Below are 23,159 nucleotides of genomic sequence, written 5' to 3' on the forward strand. Positions count from 1 at the left end.
GGCGCCCCCTGGCGGCCGGCCTGCGGGCGGCCCTAGAGCGCCCCGGCCGCGAGCCGCGCCGCCGCCCGCAGGACGTGGCCCACGGGTCCCCGGAGCCCCGGAGGCCCCTGGCGCACCACACCCGGCAGGGTCCGCTCCCCCGACCGTGCGCGCCCCCTTCTTCTCAAAACACCCCGAGGCCCCCGTGCCTCCTCTGCGCAGCGTGCTTTTCCGACCGCCCGGGCAGGTTGGGGGCGGGGGCGGGGCCCATCCTAAAGGGTACATCTGTCTCTGAACGCACAGGGCCGCGACGACAGACGGTGCCCCTTCGGGGCTTCCCGGGCTGCCTGCTCCGCTGCCTGGCCTGGAGGGCACAGGAGCCCCCTGCCTCTCGCTCCTGAAAACTCTCCCTCCTAGGGTTAGGGTTATAGTTTTGGGCTCCCAAAAGTGGTCAGACAAGACTTGAGAATGGCCAGAAAATGCCAGCGGAACGGCGGCAGGAGGCCGCGGGTACAGGGAAAGGCCCCGAGTGAGAGGGCGAGCTGGGTGAGGGCGCACGGGGTGGTCCAGGCGTGGAAAAGGAGCCCAGGCTCCTCCTGGGGGACGTGAGATAAAGGGAAGGACGTACGAGGACGCCAGGCACAACCCCAGCACCGCCCCGAGAACCCCGGCACGTCGGGGCACACTGCCACCAGACCCTTCCTGTCAGGGGCCGAGAGTCCCGACTGGAGGCCCAAGGGATCAGCGTCAGCCGGAAGCCCCGAGAACGCTGAGATCCATCCCCTCGGCACCAGCACGTCAGAGGCCTTCGGTTCACACAGGCTGAGTGAACAGAGCAGCAGGGTGGATCTCTACTGGAGGAACTGGCACAGCACCCGGCAGAGGTGAGGCACCAGTAACTCTCGTCTTCCCTTCCCTTCTTTACCCACTGAAAGCCCATTTATAAACACACAGCAGAAATAAAAACAGCAAACAGTGCTGGAAAGCAAGCATCCACATGTATATATAAATGTATACTATATTTAAAAGGTGTGACACTCTTTCCACGCTTAGTTCTTCTTTTTCTCATAATGTGCAGCAGGTAGGAAGATCTCGCTCAGGTTGCTCCAAACCCCATGGGAGTAAATGTTCTGGTAGACTCGGGGCTCTGCTGACGGGGGTCTTGATGAGTGGAGGCACTGCTGGCACCGAGCCCAGCCCCCCCTGTACCACTCGTTAGTGGTCTGGTTGGTGATGGCCAAGTACAGAGCAAAACACAGGTAGCCCCCCAGGAGGAAGCTCAGGATCATGACAAACCCCAGCATGAAGACAATCCTTGGGAAGGTCAGGAACAGGTACTGGGGGCAAAGGAGAAAGAAACAGCACCATTAGGCAGGTGGACAGTGACATACCCAAGGGCCAGCACCCACAAGCCCAGGTCCTGTCCATAAACACGTCAGGACTGCCCCCTTGGCTTACCCACCTGCGTACAGGTCTGACCCACCACACGTAAGTCAGAGCATAAACAGTGAATCCCTGGAGGTACAAGAGCTTAACGTGATAAATGGAACGGGAACGGTTACTCAGGAAATGGTGCTGTGACAGCTATTTATAAAATAAACAAGTAGACAGGTCATGCATCAAGATAAAATCCAGGTGGAGAGAACAACTCACTACTGCCCCTAAAACAATATACCCATAAAAATACATGTATGGGAAAAGCGGATTTGGCTCAACTGATAGAGCATCGCCTACCACACGGGAGGTCCAGGGTTCAAACTCAGGGTCCCCTGACCCATGTGGAGCTGGCCCATGCGCAGTGCTGATGTGCGCAAGGAGTGCCGTGCCATGCAGGGGTGCACCCATGTAGGGGAGCCCCACGCAAGGAGTGCGCCCCATAAGGAGAGATGCCCTATGTGAAAAAGCGCAGCCTGCCCAGGAGTGGCACTAACCATGGAGAGCTGATGCAGCAAGATGGTACAACAAAAAGAGACACAGATTCCCAGTGCCACTGACAAGAATAAAAGCGGACACAGAAGAACACACAGCGAATGGACACAGAAAGCAGACAACTGGGAGGGGGGGCAGCGAGAGGAGAGAAATAAATAAAAAATAAAAATCTTTAAAAAAATGCATGTTTGGGAATAGATGTGGCTCAAGCAGTTGAGTACCCACCTCCCACACGGGCGGTCCCAGGTTCAGTTCCTGGTACTTCCTGGAAAAACAAACCAACCAACAAGCCAAACAAGCAAGGCAGCCCACTCAGGGATGCCAACTTCCCACCTGCAAGGTCCCAGGTTCAATCCCCTGCCCCCAGTACCTAAAAAAAAAAACCACATTTGATGCCATTCCTCCCTGCACTGATTTTAACAGCCTCTCCTCCAAAACAAACAAGTTTAATGTCCATTCACAGAGGAAGAGTAAAATTAACTCTGGGATATTTATACTGTGGAATAATGAGCTGTGAAAAATTAAGTTAATTTCTATGCACTAATTTGGAAGAGTCTGTAACATGCTTGCAGCAAAAAAGGCAAGATAACAATAACATTATCCAACTTGAGTAAGAAAAAAACAAATTGACTCTTTGAAGGTGTATGGCTATATGAATAAACACAGGGAAAAATCCTGGAAATATACATACCAAACTGTAAAAGTGGTTACTTCTGGGAAGTAAAACTGTTTCTGGGTAGAGTAGGGGGAGGGTAATAACTTCACTTTTTACTTTAAACACTTCTATACTGCTTGAATTTTTTAAAAAAGATTTATTAATTTATTTATTTCTCTCCCCTCCCCCCGTCCCCCACCCCAGTTGTCTATTCTGTGTCTATTTGCTGTGTCTTCTTTGTCCGCTTCTGTTGTTGTCAGCGGCACGGGAATCTGTGTTTCTTTTTGTTGCGTCATCTTGTTGTGTCAGCTCTCCGTGTGGGCGGCACCATGCTTAGGCGGGCTGCATTTTCTTTCACGCTGGGCGGCTCTCTTTATGGGGCGCACTCCTTGCGCGTGGGGCTCCCCTACACGGGGGACACCCCTGCATGGCATGGGACTCCTTGCACATATCAGCACTGCACATGGGCCAGCTCCACACAGGTCAAGGAGGCCCAGGGTTTGAACCGTGGACCTCCCATGTGGTAGATGGAAGCCCTAACCACTGGGCCAAGTCCACTTCCCTGCTTGAATTTTTATAAGTTATTTTTGTCATAAACAAAATTAATTTTATAAAGAGTTCAATATTTTTAAAAGTCAGGAGACAATAGTAATCATTTATCAAAACTCTTGATGGGAGAAGACTTTCTAACTAAAGTTAGAAGAGAGAGAGAGCTTTGATGAGGAAGAATGATTAGTTTTTTATACCAAAAAGAAAAAAAAAAGACTAACCCATGTCCAAAAGATACACAAATAAAAAAAAAAAAAGTCATTGGGAAGCGGATGTGGCTCAACTGATAGAGCATTCACCTACCATATAGGAGGTCCAGGGTTCAAATCCAGGGCCTCCTGACCCACGTGGTGAGCTGGCCCACACGCAGTGCTGCCGCACACAAGGAGTGCTGTGCCACGCAGGGGTGTCCCCCGCATAAGGGAGCCCCATGTGCAAGGAGTTCACCCCGTAAGGAGAGTCGCCCCATGCAAAAAGTGCAGCCTGCCCAGGAGTGGTGCCACACACACAGAGAGCTGACGCAGAAAGATGACACAACAACAAAAAAATGATTCCCAGTGCGGCCAAGAATGCAAATGGACACAGAAGAACACACAGTAAATGGACACAAGGGAGCGAAACAATGCAGGGGGTGGGGAGAGATAAATAAAAATAAATCTTTAAAAAAAATTTCACAAAGGGTTAACTATATATAATCAGTATGTAAAGAACTCAAGCAAATCATATGAAAAGCTAAAGGACATAATTCACAAAAGAGAAAAACAGATAAGCAGGCGTGTCTCTTGCCTGGAGCACATTGACACCCGTGTCCTGGGTGTGTACTTTCCCTTTCTTCCATCCCTCAATAAACCATTTTACTTGCCTCATTAAAAAAAAAAAAAAGAATGTCAAACAGGGAAAGTAATCAGTGCCATACAATCTTTTTCTTTAAGATTTACATTATTTATTGCCCCCCCCATTGTTTGTGCTCATTGTCTCTTCTCTGTGACCATTAGTGGTGCACTCTGCTCATCTTCTCTTTAGGAGGCACCAGGAACTGAACCGGGACCTCCCATGTGGGAGAGAGGTGCTCAATCACTTGAGCCACCTCCACTCCCCAATAATTTCTTAAAGGGTACCCATATTGTCCTATCAAACTTAGAGAAGCACCCCACCCCAAGAAAGCATCAAGGTTTGTTCTGGGGCAGTGTAATAATTTATACACCACTCTAAGCACAGTAATTGGACAATATATATTAATATGAAAAGTCTTACAAATATTGACAATCTTTGACTCAGTATTTATATATTTTTAGAATCTATCCTAAAGAAATAGTCCTAAATACAAAAACAAAATCATATGCGCAGATTACTCATTGCAAAGGAGAAAATGAATTTTACCATTGAGACACCTGGTCATCTTCACCAATGGGTGAACCTTGGCTTCACTGATATTTTGTCCGACCTAATGTAGCACAGTATGAAATAATACACATTGCTGACCTACGAAGTACTTCCACATGATATAGCACAACATGAAATACACATCACTGACCTGTGAAGTATTTTTGCCAAAAATATTTACCCCAAAGTCAATCATTACTCCCAGTTTATACTAATAAAAGGTGGTAGAGAAAAATTAGATGACACCACTAGAAAACAGACAAGTCTACAACACAGGGCATTCTTAAAGACAGCTAAATTTAAAAATGTCAGTGTCATGAAAAAGAGCAGAAGCAAAGACTTTACTTTTTTTTCTTTTTTTCCTAAACAAACCCGGGGTGGGGAGGTGGGGGCAATGTTAGACTAAAAAGAGACCGAAAAAACACAACATTCAAATGCAACACATAACTACAAAGTGAATTCTGGCTCAAGGAGGTAAAAGAGCTTATAAAAGACATATTTGGAGAAGTGAGGAAATGTGAATATGGACTAGCTTATATTACAGATTGATTGTGAAGTTAGGTGGGAAAATAGTACTGCAGTTATGTCAGAGAGCACACACATTCTTAAAACATGTGTGCTCATGTATTTAGGGGTGAAGTACCATGGTGTCTCCCACTTATTTCTAATAATACAGAAAAGACATTACCCATATAGACCAAAAACAGAACAAAAATATTGTTTATCTAGGTGGAGGACATATGGGTAGCCACATTTCAATTCTTTCAACTTTTACTTTTGGAAGTTTTCATAACTGGAAAAAAAATTAAGATTAAAAACCACTCCAGGAGATATTGTACAAACCACTCCAGGAGTTATCTCCTGAAAGCCTCCTTGTTGCTCAAATGTAGCCTCTCTCTAAGCCAAACTCAGCATATAAACACAGTACATTCCCCCCAGCATGGGACAGGACTCCCAGGGATGAACCTCCCTGGCACCAAGGGATGATTACCAAGTGCCAACTAGCAATGTATCTGGAAAAAGACCTTGACCATAAGGGGCAAATACTAAATACAGATGAGTTTTTCTGGCTAAGAGATTTCAAAGTAAGTCAGGAGATCATTCCAAAGGTTACGTTTACACACATCTCAGCAGGATCTCATTGACTGCCACAGTAAACAGTGCCTCAAACAGCAGGGCTCCTGAGAGCTCTAGTCATCTAGACACTATTAACAGGGAAGACAATCTCAGGAATTTGGCACCCTGTCAGTGGGCCTTACTTTGGAATATATGCTCCCCAATGTAACAGAGTTAGACTCATGTATAATTTCCCTACACATGACTCTTCTGCCCCTTTTATTTGAACCTATAATTAGCACTATACTTGTTAAATATATGTCCCAGAGACTTAAATCTTTGGTCTGTTCATATGCCAGTTGAGCCCTTGAATCTCAGCAGAGTTGCAACACCTACTCTCCAGTTAAGTCTTAGGACTTGCCCAGGACCACTAACAAAAGGATGATGATAAACAATGCCCATTTCAAAAAACAGAGTATCCACAATTGCAAGTAAGACAGTTCCATCCATCTGTCCCTTGGGATCTAAGCCCTTTCTCAATCAGAAACAAAAGTAGGCATCACCATCCCAAAAACTCAAGCTTTAGGAATGAACAAACATAAGGGGGGAATGCAACTATGAATGAAAGTAGACTTATTATTATTCTAGCAATGGAAGAACTTGTATCATCAATATAAAGGCAGTGGCCAACAGAGGTTCTAAGGGAAAGGAGAGGGAAGAATAAGTGAAACATGGAGCATTTCTGGGACATTGGAATTGTTCTGCATGATATTGCAATGACAGATACATGCCACTATACATTTTGTCAAAACCTATAAAATTGTGCAGTGCAAAGTGTAAACCCATAATGTAAACTACAGACTATGGTTACTAGCAATGCCTGAATATATGTTCATCAATTTTAACAAATGTACCACACTAATGAAAGATGTTGTTTGTGGGGAAAAGTGGGGCAGGAGGAGGGGGTGGGGTATATGGGAAATCCCCTATATTTTTTATGTAACATTTCTGTAATGTAAAGCTTCTTTCAAAATTAAAAATTAAAAAAAGTTAAAAACCTACTCTAGGTTAAAACAACAATGAAGTATCACCACCCACCTCTCAGAATGCTGGCAAGGATGCAGAGAACCTGGATTACTTGTATGTTGCTGGTGGGAATGCAAAATGGCACAACCAATCTAGAACAGTTTGACAGTTCCCTTAAAAACCGAAAATGGACTTACCATACAACTTAGCAACTATGCTGTTGGGCATTTATCCCAGAGAATTGAAGATTTATTTTCATGCAGAAACCTGTACATGAATATTCACAGTTTTATTCATAATAGCCAAAACTCAGAAACTACCCAAATGTCCTTCAATGGATGAATGGCTAAACAAACTATGGTACCTCCACACCATGGAATACTACTCAGCAATGAAAAGGAATAAATGATTGACACATACACAGCTTGGATGAACATCAAGGAAATTATGTTATGTGAAAAAGCCAATCTTAAAAGGATGTGTACTGTATGACTCCATTTTTATGACAATCATGAAATAACATAATAGAGATGGAGAAGAGATTAGTGGTGGCCAGGAGTTAGGGACGCAGGGAAGGGATAAAGTGTGGCTACAAAGGGGTACAAAAGAGAGACATGATGATGGTACAACTGGGCATTTTGATTATAGTGGTGATTATGCAAGGCCACAGATGGGACAAAATTGCATAGAGCTACATGCACATGCACACACACACACACAGACACACAAATGAATGCATGTATAACTGGTAGAATCTTAGCTCTATGGATCATGCCAATGTCACTTGGTATGTGGCTGTGTGGGATGTAGGCATGGGAGGGGGGAGGTGAGGGAAGGGTACATTCTCTATGCATTTCTTTGTGACCTGCAAATCTATAATTACTTCAAAAGAAATGTTTAAAAAAAAAAAAGGATTAAGGTGTGCATCTGTAGGATTAAGGTATGTGTCTATATAGGCATTTTGTCAGGTTAAGAAAATGCCTGTTTTTTTAAAATACTTTTAAAGAATGGATGTTGAATTTTGTGAAGTTCTTTAGCATCTAAGGAAGTAATTATGCATCTGTTCCTCACATTTAGTAATGTTGTATATGACTTTATTCAACTTCCCAGTGTTGAAACAACTCCAGAAATACAGTCCACTTGTTCATGGTGTCTTATTTTCTTAAAGAACAATGGAGAGGAGAGAGAGGGGAGGGGGAGGGGGGAAAGGAGGTGGAGAGGAGGGGGAGAAAACAACCATTCAAGGACAATAATGCAATTACCTGAAAAAAAAAGACTTCTCATTTGCTATTTTATAAATGACAAAGAAATACTCTGGCAACCCAGTGACTTTTAAAAGGAATGGCTTCAACCCATACATTATGGTAAACCGATTTCAACAAGAGTGAAAGAAAAGTCTTTTCAACAGATGGTGCTGGGACAACTAAATATCTACATGTTAAAAAATGAAGCTGGATACCTAGCTCACACCATATATAAAACTTAACTCAAAGTGGATCAGAAACCTACAAGTAAGAGCTAAACCTATAAAATTCTTAGAAGAAAACAGATGTAAATCTTTATGACCTTGAATTAGGCAGTAGTTTCTTAGATATGACACCAAAAGCATAAGCAACCAAAGAAAAATTGATAAATTGAACTTAAAATAATAACTTTTGTGCTTCAAATAATCAAAAATGGAAAAAGATGACCAATAAAAAGGGAAAAAATGTGCAAATCATATATTTAGTAAGGATCTATTATCTAAAATATATAAAGTAACTTAACACCTCAGCAATAAAAGACAACACAATTTTTTAAAAGTGAGCTAAGGATTTCAATAGACATTTCTCCAAAGAAGATATATAAATGGTCAGCAAGCACATGAAAAGATACTCAACATCATTAGTCATCAAGAAAACACCAATTGGAACTATGAGATACCAATTCCTACCCATTAGGACATGTATAATCAAAAGACAGATAATAAGAGGATTTGGAGAAACTGGAATCCTCACTATTAGTGGAAATGTAAAATGGTGCAGCCACTTTGGAAAATAGTTTGGCAGTTCCTTGAATGATTAAAAACAGCAATTCTCCTAAATATACCCCCAATGGAAATAAAAACATGTTTACACAAATCTTGTACATGTTCACAGCAGCATTACTCGTAACAGCCAAAAACTGGAAATACCCCAGTGTCCATCAGTGATAAAAGGTAAACAAAACCTGGTCCATCTATACAAGGGATATTACTCAGATGTAAAAAGGATGAAGTGCTGATCCACCCTACGACATGGTTAAACCCTGAAAACATTATGCTAAATCAAAGAGGCTAGTCACTAAAGACTGTTCATTATGATTACATGTCCAAATTAGGCAAATTCATAGAAAGGCAATTAGTGGTTACCAGCAGCAGGGGGACGAGAAGAATGGAGAGTAACTAACAGGTATGGGTTTCTTTTGGAGGTGATGAAAATATTCTAAAATTGTACATATTCTAAAGCCACTGAATTGTACGTTTTAACAGGGTGAATTTTATGGCAGGTGAATTATATCTCAATACATTTTTTAAAAGGAATGGCTCCATTTTATTACTGGAAAAATAATCGCCCCTTTTCCCACTTGTAAACCTGAAGTCAGAATAATTACCTGACTAAGAAAGAGGATGCCAACCACCTGGGAGTGCCCAAGGTCATCAATATAAGTCTCCTGGTACAGATCTGACAAGAACACCAACTGGACCAGAAACGCGGTGCTCACACTTGCCAGGCTGGCAGCCGAAGCCGTCAACGTCAAGAGGTAGATGAGGAAGTACCTGGCGTTCCAGGCCCCAATGCAGTTGTTCACCCAAACGCAGTGATGGTCAAAACGGTGCACACACCGGTTACACACACCTGCACAGAAATGGGGGGGGCGACAACCCTGTGTTGGTCCTTGGAGAGACCACGGGACTGTGCACACCTACTGAGAGTCGTACAAGCTGACCCCCAGCAGTATGAGCTGGCAAGGGGCAACTGATGGCACCAAGGTTTTAGAACCGCACTGCCCAACAGGGATGCCACTAGCCACATGTGGGGACTGCGCCCTTGAAGTTCAAGAAAGATTTTAAAGAATACTTGGTTGATACTGATAAATTCAATCGATAAATGCTGTTCAATTTATGCCCTTTTCCTTTGAATCAATTCAATGTGAATAATGACAAAATGACATCAGAGTTGGTGAGTTTGCTTAACTTGCACATAGTTTTGAAACTGATGTTTTTACTTCAAAATCAAATCAATTCTTCTGAGAGATGAATCAGTCCATCAGTGTAATATGAACAGTGAAGGCAAATGCTTTTTAGTACTTAAGTTACTGGAAAACTTTTAAGAATGTTTGGAATAGTTTGGGTATATAACTCCACTTTACCAATTGCAAATTTTATGAACTCTAAATACAGATCAAGCATGAACACTTAGCATTTGAATTGAGATATGCTGTAGACATAAAATAAGACACCAGATTTCAAGGATTTAGTATGGAAAAAAAAGAATATCACAGAGAGCAGACAGCTGGGGGGGAGGAGAGAAAAAGAAATAAAATAAATACATAAAATAAATAAATCTTTTAAAAAAAAAGAATATAGCTCACCTCATGAATTTTTTATTAATTACATGTTAGGATATTTTGGATATGTTGGGTTTATAAAATAGGTCATTAAAATTAATTTTACCTGTTTCTTTTCACTTTTGAAATCTGGCTACTAGAAAACTTAAAATCCCCCATGTGACTGATGTTATGTTTCCACTGTGATCTGGGGCTCTCCCCACCACTCGGCTCTGCCAGAACTGAAATCAGCCTCCACCACCCCACAGAAACCACCTCTGGGCAGCAGGCCCTGCCGCGAGGAAAGGAACGGCTGCTCTACCCAGCGCCGAGGGTCCCCCAACTGCACCAGAACGTGAGGCTCACCACAGACACTGAGGGAAACCACCGTCCGGCCTCTGAGAGCAGGGGCTGCCCCATCTGTGGGTCAGATGCCTCTGCTTTCAGGTGCCTGCAACACCCGACAGACAAAGCCCACGTGGCCCTCAGAGAGAGGGTGCGGCTGCAGCGGCGAGATCTACACTTACTGCAGTGCTTGGATCGAGCTGGCTTCTTTAAGTCACAAGTAGGGCACCTCGTGTTCTTCAGAAACATCACTTCATCGAATCCATATACTTGAAGAAGCAGTAATTCATTTGCTTTTGTTACAGTACCTGAGAAAGTAATGACAAAGGTCAGGGTCCTTGTCCTGTACTGGATGTTCACAAAACCTGTTCTGATACAGAACTAAACTGCTATATTTAACGTTTTCAATAGCCCACTTTTTATAAGCTTGACTGACATACAATTCACATACCCATCCACCCATTTAAAGTGTATAATTCAGTGGCCTTTAGAATATTCACAAAGGGAAACGGACTTTGGCCCAGTGGTTAGGGCGTCCGTCTACCACATGGGAGGTCCACGGTTCAAACCCCGGGCCTCCTTGACCCGTGTGGAGCTGGCCATGCGCAGCGCTGATGCGCGCAAGGAGTGCCGTGCCACGCAAGGGTGTCCCCGCGTGGGGGAGCCCCACGCGCAAGGAGTGCGCCTGTGAGGAAAGCCACCCAGCGTGAAAAGAACGAGCAGCCTGCCCAGGAATGGCGCCGCCCACACTTCCCGTGCCGCTGACGACAACAGAAGCGGACAAAGAAACAAGACGCAGCAAATAGACACCAAGAACAGACAACCAGGGGAGGGGGGCGAAATTAAATAAATAAATAAAAATCTTTAAAAAAAAAAAAAAAGAATATTCACAAAGTTGTGCAACCATCACTATAATCAATTTTAGAAAATTTTGACTCCCCAAAAAGGAAATCCACACCCTTTAGCTGTCACCCTTCAATCTTCCCATCACTCCCCCACCCACCCCATGCCCTAAGCAACCGTCACTGCAGAAACTCCGTACCTTTAGCAGCTGCTCCCCACTCCTCCATGTCCCCAGTTCTGGCAACCATTAATGGGTTTTTTCATCCCTCTGTTCATATCCCTGTGTTCACAATCCCTTTTATGTGAAACATCCAGATTTATGCTACAATATGGATGAATCTTGAAAACATTTTGCTAAGATAAAGAAGCCAGGCAAAAAGAACTAGCTTAATGTTTTCAAGGTTCATCCATGTTTGAGCATGTATCAGTACTCAGTACTTCATTCTTTTACGGCTAAGCAATATTCCATTGCATATTATACAACATTTTGTTTATTCATTCATAAGTTGATAGACATCTGGGTATTTTTCCACCTTTTGGCTATTTGAATAATGCCTCTATGAACATTCTTGAACAAGTCTTCATGTAAACACATTTTCTTCTCTCTTGGGTGTATACCCAGAAGTAGAATTGCTGGAACTAGTTAAATCACTTGAGGAACTGCCAGACTGTTTTCCAAAGTGACTGCATGTACCATTTTACATTTCTACCAGCAACACAAGGATTACAGTTTCTCCACATCCTCACCAACATTTCTTAATATTGGTCTTTTTAATGATAGCTATCTTCACAGACATTAAGTGCTATTTCACTGTGATTTTGACTGGCATTTCTCTGATGGCTAATTTTTAAAATTCATTTTTAATGCATAGATGAGCTGATGGAACAGGAAAGAGTACCATGGATGTGACAACAACAGGAAAGCAAGCCCACATGCGGTAGGAAAGCAGTGTTTGCTTGTCAGGGACCTGCCAGTGCACCATGGTCCAGAACCTTCTGTAAAGGCCAAATACAGGGAGGGTTGGGGTGGGGCAGAAGACAAACCTGGGAGCCAAGCAAAGTGGTCCTGGCATAGATTTGGGAGCTCTAAAGAGCAATAGTCACAATAAGAGACTAGAAAACTGTCCCATAGAGTGAGCCTGAAGAATACGGGCCGGCTCAGCCCTGGCTCTGGGAGAAGCATGAAAAAGAAAAAAGGCTCCCCTGAGAAGTCCCATATATTTGAGGCTGGAATTCACATTACCTCCAAAATCCCAACCTGAAAAAGCAGCTAAAAGTGTAGCTCAGTGGTTAAGTGCCTTCTTCCCCTGTACAAAGTCCTGGGTTAAATTCCTGGTACCTCCTAAGAAAAACAAAACTAGAAGCTCAAGATAAAATCAACAGCTCAAAGACAGGCTAAAAGAGAATTCATGAACTGGAAAAGAAAATTTAAAATTGGTCCAGTGAATCAAAAGAAATGAAAAGCACCGAAGGAAATGTGGAAGAAATAGAAGATAAAGAAGGAAGATCCAACATGTGTCTAAAAGAAGTTTCAGGTGGATATTGAAAAAATGAAAAGATACTGGCTGAAAATTTTCTGGAACTTATGTTAGAAACTAATCTTGGGCGGCAGACTTGGCCCGGTGGTTAGGGCGTCCATCTACCACATGGGAGGTCGTGGTTCAAACCCCGGGCCTTCCTTGACCTGTGTGGAGCTGGCCCATGCGCAATGCTGATGCACGCAGGGAGTGCTGTGCCATGCAGGGGTATCCCCCACGTAGGAGAGCCCCACGCTCAAGGAGTGTGCCCCGTAAGGAGAGCCACCCAGCGCGAAAGAAAGTGCAGCCTGCCCAAGAATGGTGCCTCACACACAGAAAGCTGACGCAACAAGATGACGTAACAAAAAGAAACACAGATTCCCGTGCCACTGACAACAACAGAAGCAGACAAAAGAAGACACAGCAAATAGATACAGAGAACAGACAACCAGGGTGGTGGGGGGAATAGAAATAAATAAATAAATCTTAAAAAAAAAAAAGAAACTAATCTTGAGATTTAAGAAGTCCAAAATATCGCAAGCAAGATAAAGAAATCCACACTGAGTCATATCAAAGTGAAACAGGAAAACTAAATAAAGATTTTAAAAGCCAGAGATAAAAGACAGATTATCTACAGAAGAACCAACAGCTTGCTTTAACAATAACAATGAAAGCTAGAAGACAGTGTGAAATCTTAAAAGCACTGAAAGCAGAGAAAAAATGAAAATCTGAAACCCTAGAAATTATATTTCTGGCAAAACTACCTGACAAGAGTGAGGACAAAATAAAGACACTTTTATAAAAACAAAAATTACACACACACAAAGAAAACCCTCACTAAAGGAATTTCTAAAACATGTTTTTGAAAGAAAGAAAATTAAAAATAATATCAGAAGGTAGGAGGTACAAGAAGGAATAGTAAACAAAAGAAAATAGCAAGGATGTGGATAAGTTTAAACAAAATTTGTTCAGTTAGAGCTCAAGAGAAAACCAAAATACTATCAATACTAAGAAATGTTCCACAACAATGCTAGGTGGTAGTGGTGGGGTGGTATACGTGAACCTTGTATTTTATGCCTGATTGTTGGGAGGGAGGGAGGGAAGAAGAAAGCAAAGCACTGGAGAGGAATAGCACAGAACTGAGCAAGGGATAATGATGGTGAAATCATTCCAAGGTCCTCACATTGTTCAGCAAAGGCTCAAGATATTAACTATAGGTTTTAAGTTACATATGCATATTCCATTTTCTAGGATGACCACTAAAATACAAGAAACAGACTATTTAACTTCTAAACTTGTGAAAGGGAAAAATGGAATTAGGGATAGAGGAAAACTAAAATCTTGGCCAATTCAAAAGAAGATAAAATAAAAAGGGAAAAAACTAGAAATGATAAACAATCAGAAATCACAAAATAAAATGGCAGAAATGAATCCAAATATATCAGTAATTATAATCAATATAAATGGACTAAACTCTCCAGTTCAAAGAAAAAAATTATCAGGCTAGATTAAAAATAAAGTGGAGGGGGAAGCGGCTGTGGCTCAATCGGTTGGGCTCCCATCTACCATATGGGAGGCCCTGGGATGCGAACCCAGGGCCTCCTTGTGAAAGCAGGCTCGCCTGCACGCTGGTCTGGGCGCCGCCAGCCCATGAGCGCTGCGGAGAGCCGACTCAGCAAGGTAACACAACAAAAAGGGAGACAAGTAAAAAGAAACACAAAAGAGAGTGCAGCGAATGGACACAGAGCAGACAGCAAGCAAGACACAAGGGGGGGGGGGAATTAAAAAAAAAAGCATAAAAATAAATAAATAAAGTGGAGGGAAACGGATGTGGCTCAACCAATTGGATGCCCATCTACCACACAGGAGGTCCAGGGTTTGATGCCCAGGACCTCCTGGTGAAGGCGAGCTGGCCCACATGGAGTGCCGGCCCGTGCAGGAGTGCCGCCCTGTGTGGGAATGCTTCCCAGCATGGAAAGCCGCCCCGTGCAGGAGAGCGAGCCAACGATGAGAGCTGGTGCAGCAAGATGACTGAACAAGAGACACAGAGGAGAGAAAATAAGAAGTAGCAGAACAGGGATTTGAGGTGATGCAAGAAAGTAATCGCCTCTCTCCCACTCCAGAAGGTCCCAGAATCGGTTCCCGGAGCCATCTAATGAGAAGACAAGCAGACACAGAAGAACACACAGCGAATGGACACAGAGAGCAGACAACAAGGGGAATGGAGGGCAGGGGGGAGAAATAAATAAAATCTTAAAAAATATACATATATATATGTATATAGTGGAGCAGTTATAGCTCAGTGGTTGGTCACCTGCTTCCCATGCACGAGGCCCCGGATTCAATCCCTGCTACCTCCTAAAAATATATATGTGTATGTGTGTGTGTGTAAAGTAAAAGCTGACTAACTATGAGGAGAAAATTGTCAACTCTACCCTCAGAATGAGATAACATACCTCTGTCGGTAATTAAACAAAAAGTAATTAGTATGGACAAAGAATAATTGGAATATAATTAACAAACTTGATCTTATGGACTTATATGGGTTCCTATACCCAAGAACTGGAAAATATATACTCTTTTCAAGCACACAGGGATCATTTCCAAAAAATGACCACATGCCTGGGCATATTGCAAATATCAATAAAATTCAAACAAACAGTATCATACCGACCACAATTAAGGGAAGCGGTTGTGGCTCAACTGATAGAGCATCTGCCTGCCACATGGAGGGTCCAGGGTTCTATACCCAGGGCCTCCTGACCCGTGTGGTGAGCTAGCCCATGCACAGTGCTACCACACATAAGGAGTACCGTGCCATGCAGGGGTGTCCCCCATGTAGGGGTAACTCCACGCGCAAGGAGTGTGCCCTGCAAGGAGAGCTGCTCCACGCAAAAAAAGCACAGCTCGCCCAGGAGTGGCGCCGCACACACGGAGAGCTGACACAGCAAGATGACACAACAAAAAAGCAACACAGTTTCACTGGTGCCACATGACAAGAATGCAAGCTGACACAGAAGAACACACAGCAAATGGACACAGAGAGCAGACAAAGGGGAGAAGGAGAGAAAAATAAATAAAATAAACCTTTAAAAAATTAAAAAAAAAACACAATTAAGTGAAAGTAAATATCGAAAAGATAAACTATGGGAAGTGGACTTGGCCCAGTGGTTAGGGCGTCCATCTACCACATGGGAGGTCCACGGTTAAACCCTGGGCCTCCTTGACCCATGTGGAACTGGCCCATGCACAATGCTAATGCACGCAGGGAGTGCCGTGCCACGCAGGGGTGTCCCCCACATAGGGGAGCCCCAGGCATAAGGAGTATGCCCTGTATGGAGAGTCACCCAGCGCGAAAGGAAGTTCAGCCTGCCCAGGAATGGCGCCGCACACACAAAGAGCTGACACAGCAAGATGATGCAATTAAAAGAGACACAAATTCCCATGCCGCTGACAACAGAAGCAGACAAAAAAAAAGAATACGCAGCAAACGGACACAGAGAACAGAAAACTGGGGGGGGGAGGCGGAAGGCGAGAGAAATAAATAAAAATAATCTTTAAAAAAAAAAAGGATAAACTAGAAAGGGTATACAGGGAGCATATGTGGCTCGAGTGGTCAAGTGCCTGCCTCCCAAATGGGAAGTCCTGGGTTCAGTTCCTGATACCTCCTGGGAAAAAAAACAAAAACAACAACAAGCAAAACAAAAAAACCAACTCAGGGAGGCCAATGTGGCTCAGTGGTTGAGCGCAGGCTTCTCACATATGAGGTCCTGGAATTCAATGCCCAGTCCCCAGTACCTTAAAAAAAAAAAAAAAGGTCTATGGTATTGGAAAATTTTTAACAGCTCTACATAACCCAAAGAAGAAAACAAAATAAAATTTGAAAATAGTCAAAACCGAATAATACTGAAAGCACTACATGAGAAATCTTTCTCAAAGTCCTTAGCAGGAAAGATCTGACTGTCCCATCTCTAGCTGTCTGCAGCACAATCGGTCAAACTGACAGTATGCTGTCACTGGTCTGTATACTACCAGCCCCAACTTACCAGGGTTGCTCACACAACTTAGGGCAAAAAAACACAGGTTTACAAACAGCAGCAGATAGGGCAGAAGAAGGTAATACAAGGAGAACTCCAGCTCTTGACAGTAACCAAGTATTTCCCAAGTGTATTCGGTATAAACCATTCCTTGCAGGCTGAGGTGCAGGACAACGAAGGTGTGGTTTCTGAAAAGGAAGAGGCACAGCTTGTCCAGGCAGACTTCCCCCAGGAGGGAAATGCTAAGGAGCCAATACCCGCCACCTCCTTCCGGCTTGAGGTAACAGTGAGAATTAAAAAGAATTGACGTGAACCCCTTCCCAGGTAATAAATGTTATCTATTACTCTTATCTTTCTTCAGAATTGTGGTCTCAATATCTGCATATATTATTTTTTTACAGAAATACTTATCAGTATTTTCCCACTTTTCAAATACAGGAATTTAAAAGTAGACATGCCAAAACCCCAATCACTCTATCTTATTTTTTTGACGCTCTTTACAGGGTTTATCATACAAAATTTGGCATTTTACTTTAAATAAAACCCAACACAGGAAAATGTACACTGAATATATACATATATAGTGGAAAAATATACTATTCATTTGCTAGTCACCGCTCACATGGAATTTAAGAGCTGGAAGGTACCCCAGAGTAATATAGTGCACAACGTGTTTTGTTTCGGCTCCAGCCATCAAGTTGAAGTATCACAGAATTTCTAAGGTTGATGCCCTTTAGAAAACATTTAGGGCAATTTCCTCATTTTTTTCCTAATGAGAAACACGTCCTAGGAAATTAATTACCTTAGCCTCAGCTGCAGAGGTTGCACAAAGGCAGGGCTGGGCCGGGATACAATGATCCCTCTTGAAAAATATTCCCTTAGGGGAGCAGATGTAGCTGAAGGCTTGAGCGCCTGCTTCTCATGTAAGAGGTCCTGGGTTTGAGTCCTGGTACCTCCCAACAACAAAACAAAAACAAATGAAAAAATATGACTCTCTTTGAGGAGCTCAGTGGTTGAGTGCCTCTTTCTAATGTACGAGGTCCTGGGTTCAAAATCGGGAAAAAAAATCCCCTTAAATGAAACATTCGTTAGGGATAAACTAAAATACTTCTGGCATCTGAGAGAATGATGCTAGAATGCTCCCAAATGAAATAACGCAAATAATAACTGCAATATTTTTTTCAAATATCCAGTCTTTGGGGGAAAAAACTTGATCCAAGGCAAAGGACATGAATCACTTTAGCCAGCAAAATGACGGAAGACACCGTCCTTCACCCTCTTCCCCAGCATCCCTGCTATTTCCCATGCTGGTGGCCTACTAAGTATGAGACTGCCTGCAACCCAGCCTCTTCTTCCAAAACCCCAACTGGCCCCACCAATAGGTGTCTGGCCCTACCCACCCTCCACCCCAGCAAAGAACCTCACTGACACCCATCATAGGCACCAGGCCCATTCCCTGTGGGTCTAGAGACAGCTGGGTGGCTCTGGGTCCGAGTGGATGGACTGGGTGCTTCCCTGCTGCAGCCGTTTCAGAGCTCCCTAGAGGGTGGGCTCCCCAGCCGGCCATCTGACTCAGAGGTCTCAGGACCATTCTTCTATCCTTCCCCTCCTCCAACCCCACCCTGCCCAGGTTACCCTGAACCCAAGGGAGTGGGAGGCAGCCAAGACCCACCTTCCCATCTCATTCCAGAGGCTCGTCCTTTCTCCCTGGACGATCAAAGCTGTACAGCCCAAGACATCCTCAAAGCAAACCTGTTTAAATCTCAAAACCTGCCTGGCCTCACCATGCTGGTGGCCCACTAATGCCCTCTCTGGCAGCTCAACTCCTTCATGCTCCTGCATCCTAGCGTGGGGGACAGGGTGGGCATTCCACTCTATCCTCCCCCTGAGAGCTGGAGCCCACCTCAGAGGGATAAGAAATCCAACCCTAGATTCATAAATATCAGCTCTGGGAAACTAACAATTCCCGTAAAGCTGCCAAATGCTTCGCAGTTTCTTAGAGGGGAACCATCTCCCTCAGAAGTCATAGAAAGGGGAGTCCCCACTGCAGAGTATTTAGCACCCACACTGGGATTTTCAGTTACTGACAGCAGACTTGAGCATACTATGGCACCTTGATTGAAGCATCTAAAACAAAGTTCCTTTTAGTGATCTTGAAAAGCTCAGGAACATACTTGACATTAATAGGGCTGGAGGATAAGAGACAGAGCCAGCAGGTTGACAGGAGCAGGAGCTCTGCCCACTGCAGGGGTTACTGTTGTAGTGGCAAAGAAAGCACTCCCTCCTCTTCCCTACTCTCCTCAGCTTGTCCTCCCTGCTCAGCCTCTTCCTCAGCCCATGCAGCTGCAAACAGGGCAGGGGAGGAAAGGATGAGCAGAGATGCAGTTGGGATGAGGAGAGCCAGGCCAGGTCCGGAGTGGAGAGTGCCAGAGGGCCATGGAGGGGCCACACAGCTACAGCTGCCCAAACCCTGCTCAGGTCTCTCATTGCTCCTAGATGGCATCGTGGCCAAGGAGACTTTTTCTAATTCAATGCACATCCATTTGAAAATAAATAGCAACGTTCACACTGGAATTGATATAATCACTTCTACCTAGACGATTCCTGTGGGACTTAAGGAGATGATGTCCAGAAAACACTTATGTATCCCTAAGTACTTTTTTTCTCTCACTTTTCAGCACATTTCACATGGTCTCAGGAGGAGCTCAAACGACAGTGACACTGTACCAACCTCCTCTCTGACTTCCTGGCTCTCTCTACTGGGGCCTCGGAGGGGTTCTCTCCTCTGGAGTCAGGGTGGGTCTCATCACCAAGTGTGGATCTCAATACCCCTCTGCCTGAGGCCACGTGTCTGTGCCATCAGCTGCACTGCCTTAATTGGGCAAGGGAGGAAGACTAATCCTCCACTGCACAAAGCAAACAGGGCAAAGTACCAGGGCTTTACAACCAAAGAGGCCTTCAGAAATCCTCATGTTGACCCCGCCCTCGTCCCTCAGCTGCAGCCAATGAAGCCCAGTGAGAGGTGACTCACCCAAGTGCACAGTGAATAAAGCCGGTTCTAAACCCAGGACTCGATGTCCTCGCCAGCGTCCTTCCCCCTACCATGCTAGAGGACAGCAACAAGTGTTGAGCAAAACAGAAAAGAGGATAGTATTTAAACTGAAATATAAATACCGCGTATGCAAGAGGTAATGGAGCAATCTCTGCATGGCTTTCTGAAGGCATTCTGGAATTATACAGGAAAATATCTGAAACAAAAGAAAAGAGGAAGACACGGTTTCATTTCTCACTGTCCCCAGTCCCAAACCCATAAGATACTCCATATTCTAATATAAAAATCTGGTCATACTAAGGCCAGTTTCGGCCTATGGTCAGGGAGGAACACCAAGAGGGAATAAAGAGGATGGCTTTATTCCTTTGATGCCAACTCCTCCATTTCCAACCTGACCCCAAAGAAGGCACAATGTCAGAGTCCTGAGAGAGAGGGAGGAGAGCAGAGATGAACCAGGTACTGCTGAGTGAACGCCACCCTCCCCTGTCCTGGGTTCAATACCGGCCCCAGAGCCCAGCCCCGCCCGTTCCCTGGGCATTGTCCTGCCTCTCCCAAACCAATCCCTTCCTGAGGGCTGCTTACTTTCACTCTCTTCGATCCCTGAAAGAGGGTGGGTGGCCTGACCCCCAGCTCTTTACTCACATATACCCCAATTTCACCCATCAAGCCCCTGAAAGCAGACAACATTCATATTCATGCCCAATTACAGGGATCAATTCCAGAGGAAAAGAGGCGACCTTGAGAGAGCTATCTCACAATCACAAAGCATCACTACAGGATTACTTTCAGGGGTAACAAAAAAAAAGACACTTTCAAGTATGCCACAACTGCCATAAATGAAAGAATACGAGAATAAATACAAATGGCATCCCTTTTTTTGTCCTGTCAGGAAATGGGCAAGCCTCTTCAAGTGGGGGGTCTGGGTACCTGTGCTCCTCCCCAGAACAGGCCTCTCGAGCAACGTGCTTTCGAGCAGATGCAGATCGTAACAACGCCCATCAGCACCAAAGCCAGGTAGAACAGGAAGAGAACCAGAAAGTCCATCCCGGGTGCTACAAGAGAACAGAAAGGGCATGACTACTACTCCTAGGGCATTTAGTACATGGTGCACACTCTTAGCACCAACTCCCTACATGGTTCTGGATTTTGGATTCATCAACCCCTCAGGCACACACCCCAGAGCCCTGCTGCTCCTCACTGGGGCCTCCCAGATGGTCCCAAGCTGTCTCTCCTTAAAGAGTTTCCAAATCTAATGCTGTGTTTGGCCTCGGGGGCATCTCTTGCCTGCAAATTCTAAAATAAAGTGGGGAGAAAGTATGTAGCCATCCTCCCTCTTTGCAGCAACAAACCATTCCTTTACTTCCTTAAATATAAATATTCGCATAGATGATATTGACACAGCATGTACCTGAGTGACTTTGCTGATTGGATCAGGCATCCCCCATAGGCAGTCAGGGGTCCTATGCTCAGGATGGGGCAACCTGTTCTATGAAGCTCCCCTCCAAGACCGTGGCCACAGCCATCAGGGATCACCCACAGGGACCAGAGTCAATACACAGGCCTAAGCAAATTTGGTCTTTGACAGTGAGTCACCAGGAGCAACATGCCCCAAACCAAAGCATACTTTCACCTGAGGCTGCCCACGAGCTGGTGATGGCTGAAAGGCTAACCACCACACTAACTTAATTCACATTTTTTTGGTATCAGAAGCCCTGACAAACCTCCAAGGGAACAGAGGAACTCTTCCTAAACGCAAGTACTCGAGAAACTAGAAATGGTTATTCTGGGCCTTAGCAGATAAAATCCTAGGCAGAAATTCCAATCGAGATAACGGAACCAGAGTTACCAAAGTAGGAGCGGCGAGTCTCTGGAGAGCTGGGGTCCCCAGCCTACACCGTTCTCGACTGGGTAACTTCCGGCCGGCAACTCGGGCATTTCTCCTCCCTAACGTCACGGAGAATTCCAGCAGCGCCTCCTCTGGGGCAACGGTGTGCACCTGGTACCACGCGCGGCTCCCAGGGCTGCCGGAGACCTGGTTCCCCCGGGAGGCTGGATCAGGCTGAGGAGACGGATCAATTAAACAGTCACAGGAGACAGAGTCGGGGGCTGGAAGGGGCCGTGGGAAAGGGTCAGGAAGTCGGGGGTGTTGCGGCCCCGCGGAGCGAACGGGTTGGGAGGAGACTTTGGCAGAACAGCTCACCGGGTAGAGATACGCCGGGAGCCTGGGGCGGCGGTGCCCGTTGCCGTCTAGCCCGAGGCTCCGGCGGGCAGGGCCTGCGCTGGAGCATCCTCCCGGGGCCGGAGCTCGGGTGGGCAGGCGGCCCCCCACGGAGGAGCAAGGACGGGGCAAACAGAGCGGCGAGCGCCGCCGCGGGTTGGGGACCCGGCCGGGGAGGCCTTACCGCCCGGCCCGCCAGCCGCCAGCCAGCGCAGCGACCCCTCCGCGGCGCGTCCCCCGGCTTCCGGCGCACAGAGAGCGACTTCCGGCGGAAGTGTGGGTTCAGTCGCGGAGTACTGCCCCCCTGGGGCCCCGCTTTGGCGACCCGGTCGGGGGTCAGCTTTAGGCCGGGAGGCTCCGATTGTAGAGCACCCTCGCCCTGAGTCTTGCAGAAGGACCGTCCCAGGCCTGGTGCGGGCGAGGGCGCGTCACGCCCGCTCAGCGGGAGCCGGGCCGGCCTGGGGCGGGCGCGCCGCGGGGGCTCCGGGGCCCCCTTGGCGGGGGGCGGAGTTTGCCTTCAGCCAGCCACCCCGTTGGAATCTGTGTGAACAGAGCAGGAGAGGTAGAAGGCACAAACTGTACAGGTCAAAGTCAGGTTCCGCTCCAGTGTGGTTTTTGCTCCTGCTGTCTCCGACCGGCTCTGAACGAGCCTGCCTCTGTGGGCAGTGACAATTGCTGGGCCACCAACCTTGAGGATAAGAGAGAAGGCTTTTTAATGATAGGCGGGCTTAGGACGGGAAGAACTGCTTCCAAACATAGCTTGGAGAAGCCCCCTGTGGGGTGCTGCCTGGCTCTGAACGCCTCAGCGCCTCTGAATCCCCTGAAACCAGTCTATTCTTGACGCCTCTGAAATCCTGTCTGTACCTGAGCCAGGCCTATCCGCCCTTTGAGGGGAAGTGTCTGATCTCCAAAATCTGCCCTTAAAGCTCTTCTCTTTTCCTGTCTTTCTTTGCTACCAACCCCAGCTTCTTGATTCCTTTCCTTTTTTTTAAACAAAATATGC

General features: G+C 45.5%; 1 protein-coding gene across 5 annotated transcripts; it reads right to left on the minus strand.

The window, feature by feature from the left end:
- Positions 1 to 979: 979 nt before the first annotated feature.
- On the minus strand, positions 980 to 22,419 carry ZDHHC4 (zinc finger DHHC-type palmitoyltransferase 4). 5 transcript variants are annotated; one of them, XM_012525609.4, is made up of 10 exons: positions 22,139 to 22,383; positions 21,785 to 21,997; positions 20,866 to 20,990; positions 20,061 to 20,134; positions 17,689 to 17,832; positions 16,896 to 17,074; positions 10,672 to 10,797; positions 9,209 to 9,453; positions 1,442 to 1,563; positions 1,188 to 1,316 (listed from the first exon to the last, which is right to left on the minus strand). In XM_012525609.4, the coding sequence occupies exons 3-10, from the start codon at positions 20,980 to 20,982 to the stop codon at positions 1,304 to 1,306; spliced, it is 1,020 nt and encodes a 339-aa protein (XP_012381063.2). In that variant the 5' UTR covers positions 20,983 to 20,990; positions 21,785 to 21,997; positions 22,139 to 22,383; the 3' UTR covers positions 1,188 to 1,303. The 5 variants fall into 5 exon arrangements, with proteins under 5 accessions (XP_004459747.2, XP_004459746.2, XP_058141743.1 ...); XM_004459690.5 differs by lacking the exon at positions 1,442 to 1,563 and having other exon boundaries at positions 980 to 1,316; positions 22,341 to 22,419; XM_004459689.5 differs by lacking the exon at positions 1,442 to 1,563 and having other exon boundaries at positions 980 to 1,316; positions 22,139 to 22,376.
- Between the last annotated feature and the right edge of the window lie 740 nt (positions 22,420 to 23,159).

The sequence above is a fragment of the Dasypus novemcinctus genome, chromosome 23 (assembly GCF_030445035.2).
Source record: "Dasypus novemcinctus isolate mDasNov1 chromosome 23, mDasNov1.1.hap2, whole genome shotgun sequence".
NCBI lineage: Eukaryota > Metazoa > Chordata > Mammalia > Cingulata > Dasypodidae > Dasypus > Dasypus novemcinctus.